The 27,166-nt window shown below is 38.0% G+C and overlaps 1 protein-coding gene across 1 annotated transcript; it reads right to left on the minus strand.

The window, feature by feature from the left end:
- Positions 1–13,517: 13,517 nt before the first annotated feature.
- On the minus strand, positions 13,518–26,343 carry LOC129276835 (uncharacterized). Its single transcript, XM_064109310.1, has 8 exons — positions 25,313–26,343; positions 21,312–21,519; positions 19,809–19,978; positions 17,598–18,124; positions 17,002–17,188; positions 16,535–16,735; positions 15,329–15,460; positions 13,518–14,766 (listed from the first exon to the last, which is right to left on the minus strand). Exons 1-8 carry the CDS (start codon positions 25,800–25,802, stop codon positions 14,516–14,518), a joined length of 2,166 nt encoding a protein of 721 aa, XP_063965380.1. The 5' UTR covers positions 25,803–26,343; the 3' UTR covers positions 13,518–14,515.
- Positions 26,344–27,166: the final 823 nt, after the last annotated feature.

Consider the following 27,166-nt stretch of genomic DNA (forward strand, 5'->3'; position numbering starts at 1 on the left):
GTCCCTGTGTAGAAAAAGAATCAACGTACTAAGTTAAAGGTACAGGGGCGGTGTCTGGGTAAAGTGCAAGGCCCAAAACAGAATTCTTTCATTCTAAGAAAAAAGATAAGGGTAATATGGCAACCCGATCAAAATTAATCAAATTAATATTATCCATTTGCCAAAAGATTATCTGCGTTATAGAAAGCGACTTTGAAAATGCAAGTCAAATCACAATGGAGGGCTTGGAGGTTTTTGTCGAAAGTTGGTGGACCTGGACAGCAGACCATCCTAAGATTTGCACCGGATGAACAATTTTTATTGCAAATATGTCGTTGTCTAGAGTCACGAGACAACGCTGCCGTCCCGGCCCACCCACTTTCGACAAAAGCCTTTCGACTCTCTCCATTGTGATTTGACTTGCATTGTCAAAGGAACATGTGCGTTGAAGAGAGCGACCGCATCGTCATTGCGAAAACTCTCTAGTTACAGTTTGATGACAAGTGGAAGCAAATTGTGGATACTCAAAGAAATGATATTCACACTTTGTAAAACGTGTGTTTCAAATGAGTGCCAGAGTGTGGTAGTTAATAAAATTGCATATACCAGTAAGTTTAACATTTTACCTACCTGTCCATAGTGCCGTACAAAGAAATTAAATGTTACGATAGCAATCCAAACCACAGAATCACGTAAGAATATGACTTAAGTTCGGTACTTTCTAAAAGAAGTATAGATCATGTAGATAGAAAGATGGAATCACAGGTTGGGGATGTTTATGAGAGAACGAATATATAAAAGGTCAACATGGTAAAAACAATGACAGGAAAGTATAGAACAGGGGCATCGGTGCGCTTCGCGCGTTAAATTATTGTACGGAAAATAGCAATTTTTTAAAACTTTTAATATTAATTTAATGCCAAGATAAATGGTTTTTATAATGCTTTTCAATGCATTCTAAAACATTTTGCATTGCATATTATAAAATTCTAAGTTGTCAAAATATTTTGGAGCAAATCGATATTACTGCCCCCCTCAGTATATCCATTTTGAGTCTTGTTCTTTCTTAAAATAAAGGAATGATAGAAAAATAGTACCCCGCCAGACTAGGGGTATTCTTCGTGCAGTATCCTCTCGTTAGGTGTAGAACAGAAGGTACAGAAGAAGTCAAATTCCTTATCTAATCGAGTCATTAAATACATTGTAATGAAGTTTGGAAGACCTAGCACTCTCTCTGTCATTCCTTTTCTCTAAGTTCTCTTTTTCTTACAGTGTATCTCTTATTTTTCACACTGTTTCTCTATTGTCAACACTATTGACATTCTAAGCACTTTTTATAATTAACGGTATAGGTATAAAAGCAAACAATTAATGCGAGCGCGAAGCGAAGCGCAAAAATTGAGATTTCAGACATGTTTTGTAAATCGTGGAAAAAAGATGGGAAATTTGTTTTTTCCTACATCAATAATGCGAGTGCAAATTTGATATTCTGATCTGAAAATGGATAATTTCAGCACGTTTTTGATAAAGATCAAGCTGCGTATCTCAATAAACATGTGTGAGTTAGAGTTAGGCAGAATCTAGGCATTATGATTACATTTCATTTTTATCATGAAAATCAATAATGCGAGCGCGAAGCGCGAGCGGAAAATACTTGATATTCCGGTATGAAAAGGGTGAATTTAAGCACTATCCAAAGCACTGTGTAGGGAAATTGTGAAGTGGATATGGATAGCACTTAACAAATGATGCGAGTGCGAAGCGCGAGCCGATATATTTATTACTATTTTGACCTGAGACCTGGACATTCTAGGCCTTAGGACATTTTGTCATCATATGAAAATGATGACTATCCTCCTATCCCTCTTCCTAAGCGCGATATGAAAATTGTCGATATTCCTTTCTGAAAAATTGACAATATTGTTATTAGGATGTCATGAACATTTTATCTATCGTATATATTAATGTTATAAGCCCAATGAGTGAGTGAAATTTGTTGACATTGAGGCCTGAAAACTGGATATTTTAAGCACTTCTGTAATCATGAATAAGATTTATGAGTTTATATATTTTCAACAATAATGCTAACGCAAATCGCGAGACGAATTTTTTGATGATCTGTCATAAAAGGGGGATTTTAAGTAATTTGTTATAGAATTAATATATAAAGAATCTTATGGAATAAACAAAGACAATATGTAGGCCTACTTGGCAAATCAAATAATGCGAGCGCACAGCGCAAACAGCTGCAAATGATATTCACACAATAAAACGGACATTTTACAGAGCACTTAAAAAAAATCAATTTGTAAATCAAACACAAATAATGAAAGCTCGATGTCCGAGCTGAAATATGCATTGTATATTTCAAAACTTGATATTCAAAGCTACATATCAGCAAGATATGTATTTTATCGAACAGTTATGCGAGCGCGAAGCGCGAGTGAAAATTTAATATAGTGACATGAAATATATTTTCAATTCATTTTCCAAGTTTTCCCTTTACCTTATTTTATTCACTCGTCAGCCTCCTCATATTTTTCCTCTTTTTCCCCTTTTTTTTCTTTTTTCTTTCTTTCCCCGTTTTTTGCTCCGCCAATAGTAGGGGGCCCAAAAAGGAAGGTCATCTCCTCCAAAATACATGTATTATTTCGATATGATGTATTTCTTTCCATCATGAAAGACCAAAAATAGTAGGGGGAAAATTGATATTGTCTCCCCCTACTATTTTGGGTAGGGGGACGCGTCCCCCTGTTCCCCCTGGGATTTCCGCCCATGCTTGACAGAAGTAAACACAGCTATGTCGTCTTTCGAATTTTTAGTGTGTTGTATATAAAATTTAATTATTATGCCTTGTATCTTTCCTCTATTTCCTTATGTCTTTTCTCCTCAACCTTTCTTCCTCTGATATCTCCTCGTCTTTCATATCTTGTATCTTCTTATAGACCAAGTTCGCCCCGGCATCTTATCTGGTTTTATTCACAAATGTTATGTCTGTCGCATATATTTTGTCTTTTCGTATGGGCCTTCTTGTTGTCGAGGTAAACTTGTACTTTGAATATATTTAATACGTTTAGAGCTTAGTTTGAATTTTGTTGCATACCAACATGGCTCCAGTTTACTTTGCAAATAGTCTGTTTGAATACATTACCCTGTAAATTATTACAAATACAACACTTACAAATATTAACGACCCATGGCCAAGGGCGCCGGAAGCGGGGGGGGGGGGGCAGGCGGGGCACTTGCCCCCCCCCAATAAAATTTTGGGGGGCAGAACGAGATTTTGCCCCCCCCCCAATGTGCCCCCCTAAAAGTAGAAAATGAGAAATTATTTAAGGACAAAAGTCAACGATGAAGGCACTTTTCTGCCTAAAAATTGTCATTTCCATTGTCAAAAATGAAAAAATTTCGCCCCTTACGGGGCAATTACATATCATAGTAAGTCTCGCGTCTTTTGACGAACATGTCCCTCTGTGAAACATACCTTTGATAAGCCCCTTTTCCATCTTATTACAGTGTGCAGGGGCGTCGATCCATTTTTCAGATTGGGGGGGGGGGGGCAAAATCATGAATCAACGTTCCAAAGGCGCTCGATCACACAAAACGAACAAACTCACCCACACACACCCCTACACCCCCACAAACATAGACCTATATTATATATGCATATATATATATTTATTTATTTATATACATATACATATATATATATATATATATGACTCATGAGAAAGGGACATATATCTCCCCCTCACCAACAAATTTTTTAGTATACTGACATGAAAACAGGAAAAGGGTTCCTGTTTAGGACTGTTTGTAGTAACTCATGAGGGGGATAGATACATATATCTCGATCACCGCACAGATAATGTGAGTGCCGAGAGCGAGCTGAAATTTCTTTATATTCTGACCTGAAAGCTTGTTATTCTAAGCATTTTAGGTACCATGATTAAGATGGGTATCTAGAAGAACAATAGATGCGAGCGCGAAGCGCGAGCTGAAAATTTTGATATTTCGATCTGAAAAAATGACAGTTTAATGGACGATTTTTAATAAAGAACAAGATATATATCCAACAAAAGATTATTGCAAATCGAAGCGGGAGTTCTTTTGAGGTTTAGAACTGAAAACGGGACATTCTATTCACCTATTTAATCATTAAAGTATGTGTTTTTGCTTCAGAAATGATGCGAGCGCGAAGTGCGAGCTGAAATTTTTTATATTCCAATCTGAAAAACGGACATTTTGAGCACGATTTTAAATAAAGAACTAGTTGGTATCTCGATCTCGCTTGCTAATTTCCGTGTAACATTACAATCTTATTTTATATTTAGTTGCACATGCGGAATTATTGGGGGGGGGGGGGGGCAAAATGATATGTTTGTCCCCCCAATATTTTCATTGGAGGGGCGATCGCCCCCCTGCCCCCCAGGATCGACGCCTCTGACAGTGTGATAACGTTTAACCTTTTAATGACTACATTTCAGACTAAAACCGAATGGCAAATTGAAAGTGGTTCACCAATGCATGCTGGCTGTGTCGGCTAACAAACGCGAGGTCGCCCAGAAACGCTCAGACCGGACCCGATACGCGCGTGAACGCTAGTTACTTGAGCAACATATGGAATCTATGCACTGGCGTAAATCCCGGGGGGGATGGGGGGATATATCCCCCCCACTTTTCGAGGAGGGGGGATGGCCTGTACGAACATCCCCCCCCCACTTTATACGAAAGAAATGGAAAAAAAATCACAAGAGATAATTGTTTTATTGGTGAAAATTCTTCCAAAAATACCGCTTAACAAATAAAATAATATTATTGAATCATAAAAATGCAAATAAAGAGCCAGTTCACCATTTCCAAACGAAATACTTATGTCCTTATTATAACATTGAAGAGAAACCCCCGTTTCTTCCAATTCATCAATGTTGGGGTCTTTGGGAAGGGATTAAGATGGAATGTCAAAACATTTTGAATGTAATCTCTAATAAAACCATTAACCATCATGGGGTAAAAAAGATAATAATATTGGAGGGTATTTGCCATATGGACATACAGTGGCGTAACTACGGGGGGCATGGGGGGCACATCCCCCCCCCCCCCATCGGCTGACCAAAAAAAAAAAACGGGGAAAGTGGGAAAAGGAGAAAAGAGAGAGAAAGGAAGAGAAGCGAAGTGGGAAAGAAGAAAATATTATTCATTATAATGTTATATTATATTATAATTATATTATGTTACATTATACATAAGAAACATTTTTATCATAACTTTATGAAACATAATTTGCCCAGGGCCTACGTCTTCATTGTTCCTGGTGCTCGCATTGTCTGTTTAACGAGATATATAATCCTGTTGTACTAAAACATCCCATTTTCAAGTCAATATAAACCAAATATATTTCCTAGCACTTGAGTTATCGTTCTTTTACGTAGTTACATATGCTTCTTTTTCATGACTCAAAAAGTGATTGCCTCATGTTAAGGTCCTCGTATATATGAAACATTTCCTGTCCGTGATTACGTTCGCATTAGTGGATTGGTGAGATATGTCTGCTCTTCATGAATTCCTAAAATCAGTCCTTAAAATGTCCCTTCTTCTGATCTGAATATCAAAAATTTTCAGCTCGCGCTTCGCGCTCGCATCATTTGGTTAATGAAATACGTATGGTCCTAGTTAATTCCTACAAAGAAACCTTAGAATGCCCCACTTCAGGTCTGAATTATCTAAGTTTTCAGCTCGCGCTTCGCGCCCGCATTGTTTAGCGAGACAGGTACCTATCATGATTACACAAATTTGATTATAATGTCCCTTTTTAGGTGTGAATAAAACAAAATTTCAGCTCGCGCTTCGCGCTCGCATTATTTGATTAGTGAGATACATATCCGTTTAATGACATTGTCCTTAAAATGTCTCTATTAGGTCAGTATAACTGGCAACTGAGCGCGCTTCGCGCGCTCACTAGCGCACTCACTCAGTGATTCAAAAAATTTTCCTGGTGCCCCCCTCCCCAATGCCGTGACCTACGGTACGCCACTGTGGACATATCAATGACAATTCCTTGCATATCTAAAAACATGATTGCAAAAAAATGCCAAAATATTTCAGTCATCCCCCCCACCCATCAACACGGATTTACCCCAGTGAATCTATGTCATAGCTGTCAAGCCCAGAAACCATAACATATCGAGGCCGTCATATTATATTACTCTAGGACCTACTCTCAATCTTCCAATTTCTCGCCTATCAATTTCACTTCTTCTTCTATCCACTTTTTCGAAAACTCCACATGGTGTTCTGTCAACCACATCCGCTATTGGAATGTAATTGTTTTCTACTAAATAATGTTACATAATGTACATTATGAACTGCGGTAGTTTGTTAATCAGTTCATGATGATATTCATCAGTTCCTAGTTATGGTCACATTTTCCCCAGAAAATATGTAAAGAAAAAAAGAAGATTTTGAAGGAGTTATCCAAAAGTGCTTCCCAGCCATACAAAACATGCAAACGGAAACACATGAATCGAGTAGGGCCTAATGTTTTAAACTTTAATGATTTTCAGAAAAGTTTTAAATTGTTAGACAATTAAGCTTGTCATATTTCTTTTTCCTCCAGTTACAAAATATGAAACGTATTGCCCATGCATGGATAATCAGGGACTATATCTCCAATGCTGATGTCAGAAATGATTTGCATAGAATGGGGATTTAAGTGCTTATGACATTTTGAATTTGAAAAGACATTCATTAGAATTTCTTTTGTTTCTGTTGTTACGCTTCTTCTGCTTAATACACTCCTTGTTCTGACAGGAATTATTTGAAAAAGTGGCGTACCGTGGGTCACGGCATTGGGGGGGCACCAGCAAAAATTTTGAGTCACTCAGTGAGCGCGCGAAGCGCGCTCAGTTGCCACGTATAGTGACCTAACATACATTTTAAGGACAATGCCATTAAACATATATATATCTCACTAATTAAATAATGCGAGCGCGAAGCGCGAGCTTAAAACTTTTGTTATTCATACCTAAAAAGGGACATTATAAGCAAAATTTTGTTATCATGATACATGCCGGTCTTGCTAAACAAACAACGCGAGCGCGAAGCGCGAGCTGAAATTTTTGTATATATTGACCCCAAACAGGCATATTTTAAGGACTACTTTTTGTTAAGGAATCCATTAAGAGTATACATATCTCTCCATAGTCTCCTAATCGAGTGCCATGCGCTTGCCGATTTTGTTAGAATAAACACATGAATTACTTTTTTTAGTCATTGTAATCATGATTATTATATTCATCTCACAAATCAAATATTGCGAGTGCGAAGCGCGAGCTGAAAATTTAGGAAATTCAGACCTGAAGAGGGAGATTCTAAGGCTTGTTTGTAAGAATTCACTAAGACCATACATATTTCACTAACCAAATGATGCGAGCGCGAAGCGCGAGATGAAAATTTTTGATATTCAGATCAGAAAAAAAGACATTTTTAGGACTGATATTAGGAATTCATGAAGATCAGACATATCTCACCAATCCTCTATTGCGAACGTGAGCACGGACAGGAAATGTTTTATATGAAGACCTTAGAATAGGGCAATCGCTTTAAGTTGTCATGAAAAAAAAGCATATGTCACGACATAAAACAATAATAACTCGAAGTGCGAGGAAATATATTTGGTGTATATTGACTTGAAAATGGAAGTTTTTAGCACCACAGGATTATATATCTCGTCAGTGGCGTACCGTGGATCACGGCATTGGGGGCACCAGCAAAGAAATTGAGTCATTTACTGGGCGCGCGAAGCACGCTCAATTGCCAGGTATACTGACGTAATAGAAACATTTTAAGGACTGTGTCATTAAACAGATATGTATCTCACTGATTAAATAATGTGAGCGCGAAGCGCAAGCTGAAAATTTTTGACATTCAGACCTAAAAAGGGGATATAAGCAATTTTTGGTAATCATGATACGTACCTGTCTCATTAAACAAACAATGAGAGCGCGAAGCGCGAGCTGAAATTTTTGTATAAATTAACCCCATACAGGGACAAAAGTACTAGTTTTTAGGAATTAATGAAGAGCATACATATCTCACCAGTAATCTAATGCGTGCGTCAAGCGCTTGCTGATTTTGTAAGAATTACACCTTAACACATGAAGCACTTTTTGTACTCATTGTAATCATGAACATGATATATATCTCACTAATCAAATACTGCGAGCGCGAAGCGCGAGCTGAAATTTTTGAAATTCAGACCTGAAGAGGGGCATTCTTAGGCTTGTTTGTAAAAATTCATTCGTATTTCACTTACTAAATTATGCGAGCGCGAAGCGCGAGCTGAAAATTTCTGATAGAGTTTTCAGACCAGTAAAGGGAAAATTTTAAGGACTGTTTTCAGGAATTCATGAAGAGCAGACATATCTCACCAGTCCATTAATGCGAACGTAAGCACTAAATGGGAATGTTTTATATTCAGACTTTTAAAAAAGGGGCAATCTCTTTTAAGTAGTCATGAAAGAGAAGCATGTCACTACATAAAACAATAACAATAAAGTGCGAGGAAATACATGTATATGGTGTATATTGACTTGAAAACGGAATGTTTTAGTACAACATGATTACACATTTCATCAAACAGAAATTGCGAGCACCAGGAATGATGAACACAATGTCATAGGCCCTCAGCAAAATATGTTTCATAAAGTTATGAAGAAAATATTTATGTAATATAATATATTATAAAATAATATATCATATATATAACTTAATATATGCACTAGTTTCTTCTTCCTCTACTACGCCTCTCCTTTTTTCTCCCTCTTTTTCTCCTTTTCCCCGTCTTTTTTTTTTCTTGCCAGCCGATCGGGGGGGGGGGGGGGCACGTGCCCCCCCATGCCCCCCCCCCCCGTAGTTACGCCACTGATTTGAAACTTATGACGATTGTGCTCTCTCGCGTCGTCCGTGTATGTAAATGTACATGAATAAATGTTTCTGAAAGGATATTGCATGAAAAATGTCATTGCTGGTATTTTGAGTCAATACGTAATTTAATTGATCAGACACGAAAACCATATTCCGAAGCGACCGTTTTGCGCGTGGATTTCATAGGTTCTCATAAATTATGAGTATAGTCTTTCGTAGTGAATTCTACGTTTAATTCTCAAGAAATTAATTTTTTTAATGCTCTTAGAAACGCAACTTTTATACTCCATTTTTACACAAAGTCCTTACCGTGGGGGGGGGGGTCCCACACCCTCTCCCGCTCGATCGCTTCGGTATCTCACGCTGTCAAAAATATTGTGCCCCCATTCGGGATTATGCCCCCCCAAACTGAAAGTGTTCCGGCGCGCCTGCCCATGGCATCTTTTCACTCAGTACATGCCCCCTTAGTTGACTGTTTTGTCTTGTCTGCTGTTCTTTCTTTTATGTTGCCATGAGCATTTAATTAAAAGCAATAATAAACCCCTTAAAAAGTTTGGAAATCTGACTTTGATCGACAATTCCTCCTCGGTTTTAGTGATTATTACAATGTGATTGATACCAATTAATAGATCATTTAATTTTCTTTAAAATGATACCCTACATGATATGATTATGGTTCACATGGAGGTGCAGTGCCTTGTAATGTGGAGCAAGGTCAAAATTCAAAAGGTTGCAAAATGACACAATATTGAAAGTCACTGTTCTTTTTTCCCGTTGTGATAAGTATGTTTTTCAGCGGTTTCTTTTGTTTTCATGCACCTTAACATCAACGTTAACATGGAGATCTATGAGATAACATGGTTTGAGTCGTGGTTTGAAATACCCATGCATGTTTGTTTGTTTGTTATTTTTAAAGAGAATTAAATGATGTTTTGAATGATATCAAATATGCATTGTGTAAAATTGGGAGTTTGGAGAAATTAATGGCCAAACTCAGATTTCCAAACTTTTTTTTGAGGAGTTTGTATTCCTTGATTAATTTAATTTCAAATCCGTGACTTACATTATCCCACTTTTTCTTCTTTTTTCTCTCTGATAATGTTTGCAAAGTTGAATGGAGTTAAACCTTTATCGTGTACTGATTTAACCTTTTTGTGTGTATTAACTTTAATCAGTTTTTATGTGAAACAATGTAGGAGCATTCGTAATTCATCGTTTGGCTGCAAGAAATGTTTTGAATTACCAATAAAGACCATTATTATAAGAGCAAAATATAACCTACCTATGAAGCAGATTCGTCCGTATATTTTTATCGCTTCTGAGTAACCTCCGAACCAATCCGTGAAGCACCCCGTCAAGAGGTAGAACCCGGCTTCGACTCCGGTGATGATCAGGTTCGTTTTCTCTATTTCGTCGCCGTCATAGTGCAAGAACTGCTCCCCGAAAATGGAGAGGTTGGTGACGATTGCGCAGGCAACGAGTGTCGCTGCGAAGTCGCCGAAGATGATGCAGGCGATATCCATCATGACATTTTTAGGGATGGACGTCCCGTCACCTGGCGTCGCGTTTCCTTCCAGCATGCCTTCGATACCGCCGACGACGTCAGAGCAAGAAGATGGTAGATCCTGCCCAATGTCGGATAGTTCACCATCCACGTCACTTTCAACAGTACCCTCGACATCACCGATCTTGGTCTCGACCGTCGATTGGATCGAACCAAATACAGAACTGAAATCCATATTTCTCAAGAATTGGACGGATTTGCAGACAAAAATTACTTGGTGTTATTCACCGAAGGCGAACAGTTTGTCTCGAATTTGTTTTCAAAGTATAACGTAAGTCTTATGTGAAACTGACCAGTGACTGGCGTTGTGTTTTATCCATTTCTATTGCATATTAAGAGTTACGAGAATAAAGCCCTCTCAATGCCTGTATTATATACAACCCGTGTTTGATATTTGGGTCCCAAAGTTTTGTTTAAGTGATGAACAAAATGTTGGCTCGAAATTATACTCCTTATTCCTCTTCATTCAAAGTATTCTTGATCTGCCGCTTGAATTAGCTTCTCACGAATAAATTGAATTTTTCGATGTGAACCGGCATCGCAAATCAGGCTGAATGCAGAAGAAATACCTAACGTCATCACTGCTTTACAGAAGGCGTCACCGTGGCCTGTAGGTTTGTTTACTTCATCAAATACATAAAGTATTGTCGCTTTTCCTGAATAGTCTATCACTCTTCTCCAAAGTCATTCAAGATGAGAAAGAAAATCACATTAAGAAAAAAAAACATAATGGGACTCGTCAAAATGATCAAACATTGTAATGCCATTCGTTCAAGGTATCGCGGAGTTGGTCTTTTTCATAATCAAACCCTGTTTAACGAATAACATTCCTTTTCACTCTTCATCCATGAATTCCGTTGGCATCGCAGTGAGTCCTCTATGATATGTTACTCCATCTGTTCATACAAAATAATTTTCTAGTATTCTTCCACAGACTTGCGATGGCGCAGAGTTTTTGGCTTTGAGCTCAAAAGATTTCAAAATTTCAAACGAATATTAAATGATTTAAGCACGTTCAGTTTCTTGCTCCAAGTAGGCATGCTTAACACCACAGGCCACTCCTTCAAATTTCAAGTTGTGTGTAAGAAGGTAACAGATGATGTTACAGCATGGACCATGGTTACAGGCAGAAGTGTTTAGTCTACCCATGGACATGATCGACCCTTGTTGTCATACAACTACCAGCAAATCCCATTTTCACGATAATTGCATAATAAATCTCGATGTAAAATTATATGTTATCCCTGCTAGGTACTGTATTTCGACCATAATTATGACCACGGGGATTTATACGTAAAGATCGTAAGCCTACTTTCATTGAAGGACATTGGCAAATTTAATGGCTCTATGTAAAAAAAAGGTGCCAACGGAAAGAAAAAAAACGAAAATGAATCACTGTAATGTTGGTAACTTTACAATGATGAGAAACGTAAAAGGACTTATACGTCCGTTTTTGTGGGTTTTTTCAAGATAAAATTGATCTTGATAAATAATTGTCGCGAAATATTTTGGCGTCACATGGGCTTTCCTTTGCCGAAGTCCAACTTACGAAAGAGACTGGCGCGTATAATCTAGAGAGATTGAAGAGCGCCATCATATTCAAATACTACTATGTACTACTTTTTTGGAGATGTGTGCGCACATGCCGAGGCCGTGTGATGTTTTCGCGCCTGTATGAACGTGTAGAACCTCGCCACGGAGCGAGTTGTTCCTGAGCCCTTGGACAAGCCATCTTACAGTTGAAACTCGAAAAGATTCCTCCAAATGGCCGAATCGGCTGATTACAGATCTGGAGTATCGGCGGTCCTAGAATTACCCATTCACTATTGGACCCCCTTTAGCATCGCCTTTGGGGCTGATGCATTGAGAAGAGTTGCAATTAAACGCTACTCCAAAATGAAGCACAACCTGATATTAAACCAATCAAAAGCTTGTTTTTCTGAGTTGGTTTTAAACGCAACAATTCTATCCGCAACCCCACTCTTAGGGGAGAGAAATCTCGATGCATGCATTAATTATGTGTATGAGGGTGTGTGTGCTGGTGTGTATGCACCCTACTGTTTTTTTATTTTTTATTTTTTATAATAATTGATTTCATTGTTTTCTTTAAGATATATATGATTCATGATTTTATTAAGTTAGTGAAAAAAAGGTGAAAATATGAAATGTCAAGTATTATATGTGATTTGAAATGTTAATTTGAAATGTTATGTATTTTTTTTGTCCATGAAATCAGAATAAAAACATTATTAAAAAAATATATATACTGTTCCTGTTTTATTTAAAGGACAAGTCGACCCAAACAAAAAGTTGGATTGAGTAAAAAGGGAAAAATCTAACTAGCATGATGCTGAAAATTTCATCAAAATCGGATGTAAAAAAAGAAAACTATGACATTTCAAAATTCCGCTTAATTTCACAAGAGTTATCCTCGTCAGTATGCAAATGAGGGGACTGATGACATCACTTACTCACTTCTTCTTTTGTATTTCATAACATAGATTTAAAATATGACTTTTTTTCTCATTGTCATGTGACATAGTTTTATTCCTCCCTGAACTTGTGGAACTACCATTGTTAAAAATCTGTGAAAATTGAATATTGTATAATTCAAACAATATAAAAACAAAAGAAATATTTAGGGACACCATCGACTCTCTCATTGGCATATCACAGAGTTGTGCATGTAGCTGTTTTGTGGAAATAAGCGAAATTTTAAGTGTCATAACTTTCTTATTTTATATCCAATTTCGATAAATTTGATTTTTCTCTATTGATTCAAGTCAATATTTTTTGGGATGGACTTAACCCTTAAACTCTTTGATAATGAGAATTATTCACACACTGATACTATTCATCATGTTCACGTGAGATTCGGAGAGAGCAATGGCGTAGTCATATCGACAGACCTTCAGCAGGCTTCGACATAACCAAACAATAACTTTGATACTTAACTGTTAACGTTATTCCCGCAGGGATTGGCGTTATGATACAGTAACATGAAAGTTACAGTACACCCAAGAATACAAACACTAAATTAACATGTCATAGATAGTTGGTAGATACAATTTATTTCCAATCAATTTCAATTCAAAACGGCTCTTACCGTCCTTGTTTCAAAATTTTAAAACTCTAATTTCCAATACATGTACATACAACACAGGCACAATGGTCATAATAATAATGATAATAATGTAGCATCTACCATGTCTACATGTATACAACGCTTTGTTTCAACGTTTCTTATACATATTTAGACTGGCTTTAGCATAGCTACCGTGATTGGGTGCTAAAGCATTCAAAGAATTTATTCCTAACCGTTAAATAAGTGACTACAACAGATACTTGGCGGAGAGTGTCAAACGTAGATAAACGCCTTGCTAAAATAAGATGCGAGTGTTGCTGTTGAATTTGAACTCCGGACCCTGTGGGATATATTAGGCATACAGACATTGTATTGGTATCTGTGCTGTATTTAGATAGATGAAGCAAAGCATTAAAGCTTGAATTTAAAAGAGCAAGTGGATCTGTAAATCTATTGCGAGAATGGTCAACTTGGATGGGTGACGTGAGTGACGTTCAAAATCAATAACCTTTCTTCAATTATCTACCGTAATTTCCTTAATTGTTAGATTGGTGGCACTGAAGCGCCCTTTTCAAAGGAAAAGGTCGACACATGCTGTTCAGAATGCAGCTTGAAGATAAGAAATTCTTGTTGAATGGAACTCAGCTCTAAGTCAGGTCAGAATGTCACTTTCATGAAGATGCCACTGAAAAAGAAGTAGAATATCCTTTCTCAAATAAAGATGATAACACGGAAATGAAAGTTGTAGGTCGGATAAGCGGTGAATGATGACTTCAATCCACTCCGCAAGGAACATGCAAAGGAGAGTAGTTGTTGATCCTGCCAGACCTGCGCAATATATGGCATCTGGCCCCACAGACGTGTCCGATGACGTCGTTCAAGAAAGAACAGCTTATTTTGTAAAAATAATCTCTAAGTTTAAAGGAAACTATCATACAGAGGATGTCGTCGCTGTCACCTGTTTAGCGGGGTGTCTTTGGGAGAAAGTTTGAAGTTGGTGTGCCAGCTGGCTGTGTGGCAGGGGTTGCCGATCGGCTGGTGCTGTCTCCACCGCCGTAGGTTTCCTCGTCAGGACACAGGTACTGATCAACTTCTTCGTAACCTTTCTCCATCAACATGTAGGTGATCAGATTGGTCAAGCTGATGGCGGTCAAGACGAGAAAATAGTAATTCAGATGACCATTGTTGATATCACTTGGAACCCAAGGATCACCTAAAACGAAAAAAGTAATTATTAGGAAAGAATTAAGAAAATAGAAACAGCGATGTTTTTTTTATATAAAAATTATTAATTAAATATCAGCCACATGGTGATGCTTTTGGTGCTTCATCAAATGATAGCAGTCGAGTTGACAAACCTAAATGAACTAATTTTGTGAATACGTAGGGTATCTAGAGGAAGAGAGGGTTGTGGAAAGATCTCTGGGTGCCATTTCTAGTGGCGCAAAAATAGGGAGAAGTTGCAGGGGAAAACAACAGTGACAGGTAGAAGAACGAACAGGTGAACAAACCACTGCACTCAGCTACCGTGCCATAAATTGGGAGGGACAATTTAAGCACTCATCTTAGATACGCCATTACTGAAATGAAGAATCCTCAGCCTAAGTCCTTAGTCTTGGAATTTACCATTCATTTATTTTGAGGGTATTGATTTTCTTGGGGCATAAGCGTCGGGGGTAATTATTAGTAATGTTGATTTCTTAAAATCAAGATTGAATTAAGGTTTAAATGTTAATGATATATTATCAATATCAAATCGTTCTCTGGAATCCTACCTGCCGTGATTCTGTTGATAAGTGATACAAGTAGCGTGGCCATGATACGACCAACGGCTTCGTAGCACAGAAAGATCCCGGTGGCTATCGCCTGCATAGTACAGGGGGACTGTCGAAATGCGAACTCCAGACCTTTAAAAGTGAGGGTGGATTATGACAAATAATTAGAATAGGAGTCTATTGAGCAAAGGATCTAGTTTAAATTGGTGCTGTAGCCTACAAGAAATCAAGTCAGAAGAAAATTGAATTATAAAATTTCATTAGATAATGTTTGCTCTGGAATGGTAATCAAAGGTCTCTAAAGTTACGTTTTCCTTTTAGTACTGCCTTTTAAATTCTACTTGAGAAGTATACAAGAGAAATTTAAAACAGAGGAGGCAACGTAGTGGAGAATTAACAAGATTGAGTTCACAAATTATTTTTTTCAAGAAAAAGATAAAGCAACATATTGAAGTCCTATGGTGCAGCATGTGGTTCGACCTTAGACATGTTTAAAGACTTATGGGGCGTTGCAAGAAAGTTACTTTGCAAAATAAGTTAAAAAACCCAAATGTAAGGTCGCGGAAATTGAGAGACGAGCAGATAGGTTTAGCATAGTTCAGCAGATAGGTTTAGCATTCCGAGAGAGTAAAATATTAAGGATGGCATGGTTGGTAGGTAATAACTCATTCTTATGAAGAAGATTGAACTCTTTCAAAGATATTACCCGCTTTCTACCTCTCGATTTCCACAACGTCTCTGTCATTTACATTTCCTTCAAACCAACTCAACATCCCTTTGACGAAAAGACGATTAAACTTTATACTACTATCCGTACCAACATTCAACTTTGATGTGATTATCCTATTTCAAGACCCGATAACTAAGTTAATATGGTCGAACTCTATTTTCCTTCCTCCATCGTTTGGGCCTTTTTCACAACGTGTAGCCATCACCAACTGTATCCAACTGCTCCTTTATTGGCATCTCATTAGATCAACGGCATTGAAAGAAGATTGCGATTTTTCATGCATTTATTTTAGCAGACCAATGACACAATCCACCCAAAAGATGGAACAATCATAATATTACGAGCAGAGCGAAATATCGGGCAGGGTAGGAATTCTAACTAGATTTTTATGAAGAAAAAAGTTCCAAAGAGTGGATGATGGACTACCTATGAATTAGAAGCCTCCGAAGCCCGAATGATATCTGCAAGGTACTTACTTGTGATGAATACGAACACATCGGCTGCGCCCATTAAGACATACTGAGGAATGAGTGCATCCAGTGTGAGATCGGAAGCGACAATGGTTTGGTTGTTGATCTCCTGGACGAAGGAATCGCCTCGGTCGATAAACAACTTCCGAGCCGTCTCTGCGATGGCGGCACAGAGAACGGACAACGTCGCCAAGACGATGCCGAGTGCTAAAATCAAGAACATTATTCATGTTAATTGTCAGTGATAACCCTGATCTATTGCATGCGAGGGGTATAAATGTGTGTGTTTGTGGGGGCTTCCTTTTACCTCCCAATTGCAATTGAAAACATTTAATTTGCCTCTTTTTGCTGATGATTAAGTAATCGTGGGCTACGAGGTTCCTTCATCTTCCCCTACCTCATGTAGGCTTTTCATCTCTTATAATCTTTTTAGAACTACTGATAAGAAGATGTAAAAAAAGGGATTGCCTTACCGATTCTGTTCGCCAGTGTCAGTGTCTTGAATCTTGTATGGATGAATGGATAGATGTACACGTTAACAAGTGGGGTAATTACTATGCCGACCAGAGGCAGGCATTCTTGAAGGAGGGATGGGCTGATACTTGTCCCAAGAATTGAAGGCTTCATCCGCATCGCCTGACTCACATAGGTCGTTGAAATCTAAAGAACATAACGACAATGGCAATCGTAATATAAATGTGTTTTAATAACTTCATAATGGCTTTCCCGATGAGTGACCAAGGGATTTCCCAAAAGGGACCGAGTTGTGACGGTTCGGAAGAAAATGACTTATATAATTGCCCCAACCTCTATTTTTCTCTTATTCATCATTAATTAAACAGTCTGTCGATGTGTCCTATATTTTGATTTTTAATGTATATCTTGTGGCGCACTGAAGGTCAGACGGCATTCACCCATGTGTATCGAAACATTTGATTCTTAATGCAGAGAGGCAGTATAAGTAGGCCTTCAGTAGTATTTTTTCCACTGTTTCGCTTTTTTGTCTAAATTTCTTCTTTCTTCCCATTTTTTTCCAGCGGGTGGGCGGGGTGGAATATCGAACACTCACCTGATGGCGCACCATACTGTATGGAACCTGGCACGACAGAAGTAACATTGCGTAGCCTACCCACAAACAATGGCGGACTGATTCATAGAGGCTTTCATTCGAGCTAGATAGGTCGAGGCTTCCGTAAGTGCTTGTCGAAGGTGAACTGTTCTTCGCAATTCTCGACGGGACCGGTGATGTAGATGACGTTGCTGTTGCTTTGGTCGGTTGAGGAGCACTTCCGTTTCCTGTTGCCGTACTGACTGGAATGCTTGGATATGTTTTGTTCGGCAATGAACTATTCCTTCGCTGTTCACTTTCCTTTAGCTGCTTTGATGTCGTCTTCAGTAAAGTCGTATCGTCGCTACTGGTCAAGGACTTGATCGGTGAGATTTCGCAAAGAAGTTGCATACTTTCCTCATCGGAAGGCAATTTGGAAGAAGTGACGTTAGAGCAACAACTGCAATGGCAGTAGGTGCGGCACGATGAAAGAATGCTCTTTATTTCATCGGTTGCACTCGTCACGATTGAACCAGCTGCCTTTCCTTCTGTTCATTAGAAAAAAAAAGAAATAAAGAGCTAGAGGACAACACAACATAACGTAGTCCGTACTCCTATTCTTTATCATAGCGCCAATTCATTAAAGATCGTCACAATCTGTTACCACCGCTGCTCCTTTCGCTACTACTATTACTACTACTACTACTACTACTACTACTACTGCTGCTGCTGCTGCCGCAACTAAAGGACTACCACTATTAGTAATTATTTTACTACTACTACTACTACTACTACTACTACTACTACTACTACTACTACTGCTACTACTACTACTACTACTACTACTACTACTACTACTTCTACTACTACTACTACTTTCAGTGGCATAATGAACCAAACGTTTTGAGGGGGCCAGATATATCGGGCAAAAATTTGTAAAAAGTTGCAAGCGAGCTAAGTACGACATTTGTTTATTTAAAAAAAAACACAGCAATAATTGTTAAAGATTTTGACAGAATAATGATAATGATAAAGTAATGTCATATTCCAATCTTCTCTCTTTCCTTTTCTTTCTTAGTCGTGATTTTTTTTTTTTGGGGGGGGGGGGGCGTCAAGCGCCACAATCTGTACGCCACTGACTTCCATGTCTGCTATATGTTTCTACTAGCACTGCTATCTAAACTATAATACCGGATTATTACTGCTACTTTTATTATCACTTCTATACTGGTCATGCTGGTGGGTTTTGTTGCCACTGCTAATGAGGAATCTGCTGCTACATGTTCTAGTACTACTAGAATTTATACTAAGGGAGATAATATTTCTAAGTTTCAGACACCAACTCTTGAATCAGAGTCAAATTAATTATTCATTATACCAAGATACCAAAACGACATTGCGTATGTACACATAAACAGTAGTGGACAAGAATAAAACAACATCCCTATAGTTTGTCACTGGAAAAGGTAATGAAATCTAAAGTAGATAGCAACGTATTTTAAAAAGCAGGAACATAGGGTTGGAGAGGGGGCGGGGTGGAGGAGAGATGGGTAGGTAGATAGACATAGAGATAGACAGATAGATAGTGCGGGTGTGGGTGGAGGTGTGTGTGTGTGTGTGTGTGTGGGAGAGAGGATGAGGGGGTGTGTGTGAGAGAGGGGGCGGGGTAAAGATGGAAAGATAGGTAGATATATAGACATACAGATAGACAGATAGATAGTGCGGGTGTGGGTGGAGGTGATGGTGTGTGTGTGTGTGTGTGTGTGTGTGTGACATGGAAAGTCCGGGGTTCGATCCCCGGCCGCGACACCTATACCCATGAGCAAGGCATTTAATCTACAATGCTCTTTTATCCTGCTTTCAAATAAATAAAAATGCTATATGCATTATTGGTAACTAGGTGTGCACTTGATTAAAAAAAGTGTGTGGGAGAGGTCTGATGAGGGAGTGTGTGAGGGTTCGTGTGAGGGTGTGTGTGTGTGTGTGTGTTTGTCTGTGTGCACCAGCCTAGTTTGAACCCACTCCAGGTAGGCCGGCTTGCATAATGGATACAACCTTGGTATACCTGCAGTTGGTCTTATTTCAGATCGTCTAATACCATGACACTATCCACTTGAGCTGCTATCGATTGGTCCAGTTAGTATTGCCCTGATTCATTTTATAATAATTCTGCAAAAAAAGCAGAAGCACTGATACAGACTCGACTCAGAACATTTCAGAGGTTCAACTTACTGTCTGGTGTGCTCTGACGAAACCCCGAGTTGACGTACTTAAAGAATATCATTTTGAGGACGATGAAACCAACTGTAGCCAGGTATCCGCAGAAGAATGATACGGTAAGCTGAATGAAGGAAAGGCCAGTCAAAGCTAGAAGGGGTGCGCACTGTATCGCTATGTAAATGCTGGAAAGACAAAGAAGACACCAAGAAGGAGAGATTGGAACAATTCGTTAGTCATATAGTATACAAATAATGCACGTAAGCGCGTGCATGCAGGGCCAAATAGTGAACGATGTGCGAGAAGAGCCAATGGATTTACCGCACTGGGTCCTGCGGACCTCGGTTTGGCGAGTCGAGCACAGAGTTCATTATTAGATCCTCTATGCACAAGAATGCGTGTATTGCTTGTTTATACAACCCCCTCCTCCCCCATGTTTTTGCCCCAAAAACTGTATTTGATCTTAATTCTAGCTAATTCCAGATCTCGCACTATCCTGCACTCTGACGTCAGACTGTCAGAGGGCAGGATAATACTTTAGGTATGACGTCAGAGTGCAGAATAGTGCATTTTGGATGCAAAAGTGCAATTCGCTGAGTATCATGTGATCCGATTTGGACCAATTGGATTACAGACACTCTTGGGAGTTGTATAAAAACACTTTTAACAGAGTTGAAAATTTAACCCTTACACCTTCAGGATAACCTACTTTCCCAAACACGGAGTGCTATGAGTGAGTTCTCGCTTTAAGAAGGCATGCATCGTAGAGGCCTATTGTTGTATTGCATAAGCATGTCCTGGATGAGTTTAAAAACTTAACAACGGAGAATCACTTAAGAGACATTTGAATACATACTTATTTTTGATGTCATGGTTGTAGTGTAATTTTAATATTGGAAAGTAATTTGCATTGTGTAAAGCGCATAGAAAAGTTTTAATTGATTATGCGCTATATAAGCACCAATTATTATTATTATTATTATTATTATTATTGTTATTATTATTATTATTATTATTATCAAATAGAAATGACAAATGAATTATTGTTATTGGTCATGCCAAATATTTAAAGAAAGGGTATTCCCTCTAAAAAGGGGGTGTAATGGGGGAAAGATTTTTAGGGGGCACGACATGGCGTATGGGATAATTCCTAAAGGGTCACGTGAGGGCGAAGCGAGCCAGCATAAAATTAAGCCTTTTAAAAATGAAAAATCTCATTTTGTGAAAGTGTACATGTAGTTTAAAAACGCAGAGATTCACCCAAGAGTTTCAAATTCCTGCCCCCACAAGAGCAGTCGAAAATCCGTATAAATATAGATTAGACTGATCAAGTAATATGACCCCATATAAAACACTAAAATGTAATTTTTTTAAAAAAAAGCTTACAATTGCAATCGGGTAATGTCATTACAAATAAAACACAATAAAATAATGTCCCGATCAAGGCTTTACATTTTTTCATTTAGCCTTTAGGTCTATGATTTATTTTTTTGTGTGTGGAATGTTTAAAAAACTTACTAGTGAAAGCAACTTTGGACACTGTTAGTACCATACTTCTCGATCTGTCGCGCCGCAAACGGAGGCGAAGTCGCCTGAATGCCGCACACGCCCAATCCTGCGACGATGCGGGCCGTGTAGAAGAATATACGACGAATAGGGACAGATATGCCATAGGTAGGACCAATTACAGACCAGTTGAACGTCAATAAAGGTAGGATGCAGGCTCCTGTATGGGAGAAAGATTGAAAATGAACGAATAACCATGACCATGATGGTAACGCCAAAATTTAGTACTAATCTTATTGTTCATTCATTTATCCTCATTACCAGGTCCCTCGGAGAGGACATTAAGCCGTTGGTCCCCTGGTTGCTTGCTCACAGGCATTCGTGCTTTCTTAGCACTCAGGTAAAAAAACCTCGGTAAAACATGATCATGATGGTAACGCCAAAATTTAGTACTAATCTTATTTTTCATTCATTCATTTTTTTTTGGGGGGATGGGGTTGGGTTCGCTTGAAAAATTGGTTCGACTAAACGGTCGACCATTGAAGTAGAATGGATCGACTATCTAGGAAATTACATAAGGATGAAAAAATCCCCAGGGTTTCAAATGCTCGACATTTTGCTATTTTGGGGATATTTGCTTTTACGGGGGGGGGGGGGTAGTGCAATTATGATGAATTATAAGAACATAAAATCAAAAACAGTTTGGAGAAAAAATATACAGAATAATTATGTACAATGTAAAGGAGTGTTGAGATATAAAGATCAAGATCAAGTAAAAATACCTGCAGAATTTGCAACTACCTGCCTTTCCTGTGATACAATAAAATAGATTAGGTGGAGGAAAGCTTAACACTAAAATCTACGTCCGATTTTGATGAAATCTTCAGTGTCCGTTTGTCTCACTTTGCTCTATCTGTTAAAATACATAATTTTCAGACTGGAATATCCCTTTAAACATACAAACCACCCGGATATTATAGCTCGTACAGTTGTACATTATTTTTATGACAGATGAGATACATCAGACTCTTAAATAATTTTTACCTAAGGCTATGATATTTCTGTTGCAATAAATAGTGTAATCTTGGTATTCTGAACGTGTTCTAGGCAGTGTTGTAGTGCCTTGATGCTCGGCCTTGGCCTTAAGGCGCCTTAAGGCCTACTTTTTCAAAGCCTTGGCCTTGAACATTCAAGCCTTGGCCTTGATAGGGCCTTGGCCTTGAGGATTTTGAGCCTTGAAATTTCAAGGCATTTTCAAGGCATTTTCAAGGCATTTTCAAGGCATTTTCAAGGCTTTTTCAAGGCATTTTGTTTTTTGTACATTCATTTGTTTTTATATTAAGTAATTATAAATGTTTCTATGTTATAAGTAATTGTTCTGTATATTCAATGGCACTACTTCCAGTCAGCAGTAGTAAGTGTACTAGCAGTGCCATAAATTGTGATTATCACCATCATCAATAATTATCATCATATTCATGTATGTGACAAAGATAACAGTAATGATGAAAAATAGCATTATTTATTGGTAACGTGTTGTAATCATGACTGATGATGATAATAATGATAGTAATAATCATTATGATAAAGATTACAGTGAGTTGATGACAGGAATAATTCTGACAGATCTGACAGCTAATTTTGACAACAATTTTCATAAAAAATAATAACAAGGACTTTCCTTGTATTATTTCCTTTGGCCAAGAAGAATGTTTTAAGTCTTAATGATATTCTGAAAAGATTTGGTAAACGTGAACACAATCTTCAAATTTGTTATATCCAAATGGGTTATGTCAATGGCATGATGAACCAAAAGTTTTGAGGGGCCAAGCATGGCATATATATAGAGAAAATTTTCTGCCAAAAAAAGTTGAAAGCGATTGAAGTGAGCGAGCGAGCAAAATGTTTCACCCTCTTACTATAAGAAAAACTAATTTTTGTGATAGATTGTGACAATATGTTAAGAAAATAATATCATATTTACTCCTTTACCTTTCCTTTTTTCCAGTTTACTCTTGGTGGTGGAACTTCTCTCTCTTTTTTGAGGGGGGGGGGGGGAGGGGGTTCAGATATTTGTAAAGAGGTGAGAAAGAGGGAATATAACTTTATTTTGCTAGTATTCTTTATTCCGGTTTTTTAGGTAAAATAAGTGTAGAAGATACAAGAAATGAAAATTGAAATTTAAAAGGGGTTGTGAGCAGGAAAAAAAAACATGAAAACGGACTGGAGTCCTAAAAGTGACTCATTTTCAGGTCAGCATTTGAAAATTTCAACTTGTGCTCACTTGCCCCCCCCCCCAAAAAAAAAAAAAATCCTTGTGGGAAAAAAATGCCCCTCTTCCAAAATCAAAAATGCTCTTTTTTCCAAATGAAATATGCCCTTTTAAAATGAAATATCTTTTTTTTTAAATAATAAATTATAATACATTAATTAAGTGCAAAAATCGCCAAATTTTGGATCGCACTTGCATCATTTATTGATTAGTACAGTGTTAATCCTGTTCATGGTTACAAAAATGTTTAGAATTATCAGGTTAGAATATCACAAATTTATGGTTCGCGTTCTGCACTTGCATCAATTATTGTTAGGTACATGTAAGGTACTCAATATGTTCTTGTTTACAAAAAAAAAATGTTTAGAATGTCAAATGTTCAGGTTGGAATATCACAAATTTTTTAGCTTGTGCTCTGCGCTCGCATTATTTGATCGGTGAGTTATGTATCATATTTATGAGTCACTAAACATGCTAAATGCAGTCCTTAACAGCTAACTTTTCAGACCTGTCAGTATATTAAAAATTTCAGCTCGCGCTTAATTCCTTAGTTAGATACACATCTTTTTCATGATTACAAAAACAGCTTGGAATATTTAATTTTTATGTCTCAATGTCAAAAAGTTTTTGGTTATGATTCACGCTGGCAACATCTCGCAAGGATGCCCTTTTAAAAGTGGTTAGCACTCTAATTGACCAAACATCGAGTTTTTCAACTTCAAAATTGAATTTTTTAAACCACTAAATCAAAATATCTATCTTATCATTGAGAAATCACTAAAAATGCTTTGGTCAACTTAATTTCCACAAAATACAGAACTACTTCACATAGTTGATAATCTCATTTTGAAAATATCTGTTTGTACCAAATGCCAATTTTGACATTAGTGCCCTTTTTGGCTCTGACCCCCCCCCCCCCAACAAAATATGTTCTGCCGCCCCTGTCCCAGGGAGTGGAGAAAGACATACGTTGAGAATGGGCATGCCAGGATCAGATGACCGTGGTAATAATAATTACTGCAATGTAAATCACATAAAAAAAACTAAATTACAATAATAATTTAATAATGATATTAATAATAATGATTATATGTACAAAGGTAACTATATTATTATTTTAATATAATGTCTAAATCTACCATAAAATTATTTTTGTTTTTCATATACAAAAGTCAAAATTTTTGCTCGCTCAGTTCGCTCGCTCTCTCCTATTAAAGTTTGAAATGCCTTGGCCTTGGCCTTGAGGTTTTCAGGCCTTGGCCTTGGGTTTCCATGCCTTGGCCTCAGCCTTGGGTATTGAAGCCTTGGCCTGAGAGGTTTATGCCTTGACTACAACACTGGTTCTAGGTTACTGTTCCTTTCTGGAATATGCACTATTTAACCATAATTTGTCAAAGTTTAAATTACCAATGTGATGTTCTTCATTATTTTGGTGAAACAGTTCCATGCATGTCTTTGTGAGTATGCATTGAGTGAACTAGTCATCTCGGCTTTATCCTTATTCCATTGTATTTCACTACAATGACATTAAATTGAGTCTTTTTTGTCCACTTAGAATGTACGTTTGCTACATCGTGAGACAACTGGTTAATTCTTCTACTCAATCCTTCACCACGATGAACCTCTTCCACATCATCACTTAGAATGTAATAGAAATTGGTTATTAATTTAATTATGTAAGGTGAACATTGCTGAAACGTATTTTGTGAAAATGGAGATATGTTTTTTTTACATAACCTACCTATGAAGCAGATTCGTCCATATATTTTTATCGCTTCTGAGTAACCTCCGAACCAATCCGTGAAGCACCCCGTCAAGAGGTACAACCCGGCTTCGACGCCGGTGACGATCAGGTTCGTTTTCTCGATCTCGCCGTCGTCGTAAAGCAAGAATTCCTTCCCGAAAGTGAAGATGTTGGTTATGAATGCGCACGCGACGAACGTCGCCGCGAAATCGCCGAAGATGATGCAGGCGGTGTTCATCATGACTTCTTTCGGGATGACGGTCCCGTCTTCCGTGGTCATGTTCCCGTCCAGTAAGTCTTCGAGGCTGCCGACGACGTCCGACACCGCATTTGATGGGTCGACTGTGGGCACGGATAGTCCTGTGTTCTGCTCGATGTCAGATCCAGCGTCGCCATCGTCGCTTTCAACGTTGCCCTCGACATCATTGAGCTTGCTTTCCATCGAAGGCGGGAGGGTTGATTCGGGGGAATCAAGAAAAGCGGCCATTGCTTTACAGAACTCAAACCGTTTTTACAAGAATTGATAGCTGCAGAAACTCTGTCAAAGGTTTTGTAGATTTGTCCATTAATTCCTCTTTTAAAAACTGATTAATCAATATAAATTCTATCTCGAATCACATTTCTATTGGCTACCGTAATGACAGAATAAAATCAATCGGTGGAAGTCATTACATTAATTCATAGCTCGCTTTTATCGAATGTTCGGATTAGATGAAGACGATATAACCCAAGAATTGCTGATATCTCAAGCTCCCACAAATTCCTCTGTATCCATCTTCCTATAAGTAAAGTATTTCCTAAATTATTGACAACAACCAGCACAGACCCGCCCGAGACACTGAAGATATATTGGTCCAAATTTATTCAATACCATTGCGTCATTCTTTCAGGAGTACGTACATGTACGTGACGTCCTTCGATCATGCCAATCTACATTACTCCTTACTAATCAGTCATAATTCTCCTAAATTGCTTCAACCTTCTCCTCCATCCACAATCATTTCACTTTCAGCACCCGGATTTTAAATGGAAATGGTCAAAACAATGGCAAGAAAATACCCCTTGATAGTTGACCCCCTCTCAAGCTCCTTGAACCGTACCTGACGTCGTAAACCCACTTTTCGAGTTCCAGGTGTTAACACCCATGCGGGTGAGAATACCAGCAGAATGAAGCTGGTAGTGAAAACGTACGAATTATTATGTGTAAATCTAAAATAACCGATAATACCGCTCTCACCATAACGAACCTTAATTGCATGTACATGTATATACCATCAAATACTGTAAACCTTCATAAAAAGTCATTGTACTGTGCCAGGTGGTTCTCTCTGATAAGGCTACAGCCACATCAACGAAACCGACTCCACACCGACCGATGTTACGTCATTGGTAATAGTGTAATACTTTTGATCGGTGTGGAGCCGGTTTCATCGGTCTGACTGTGTCATGAAGGTAAAAGAGATTGAACAGAAGAGAAACAATGACGACCATGGCCCATACATTTTTTTATTGTATTTTATTATTTATTTATTTATTATTCATTTATTCATATTTCACCAGGGTAGCTCATGCAACAGAAGTTGATCTTCCATGAGGCCCTGGATATCAAACAATACAACTATATACAACTAAAAATAATCAATGGTGATTATACATATACAAATCATCAGTCCATATGATTCTGTTAAAATACAGACGTATAAAGCATGATAAAATGACAACAGTATTTCGTTTTCGAAAGTATTAACAGTATTAAAAAAAAGCATCAGTCCAGGAAGGGGAATCGTATTGCATCCCAGTTGATCGGCCTAGGCAAGATTGAGGAAATGTCTTTTAACGGAGAGTTTGAAA

The sequence above is a fragment of the Lytechinus pictus genome, chromosome 14 (genome assembly GCF_037042905.1).
Source record: "Lytechinus pictus isolate F3 Inbred chromosome 14, Lp3.0, whole genome shotgun sequence".
NCBI classification, from domain to species: Eukaryota; Metazoa; Echinodermata; class Echinoidea; order Temnopleuroida; family Toxopneustidae; genus Lytechinus; species Lytechinus pictus.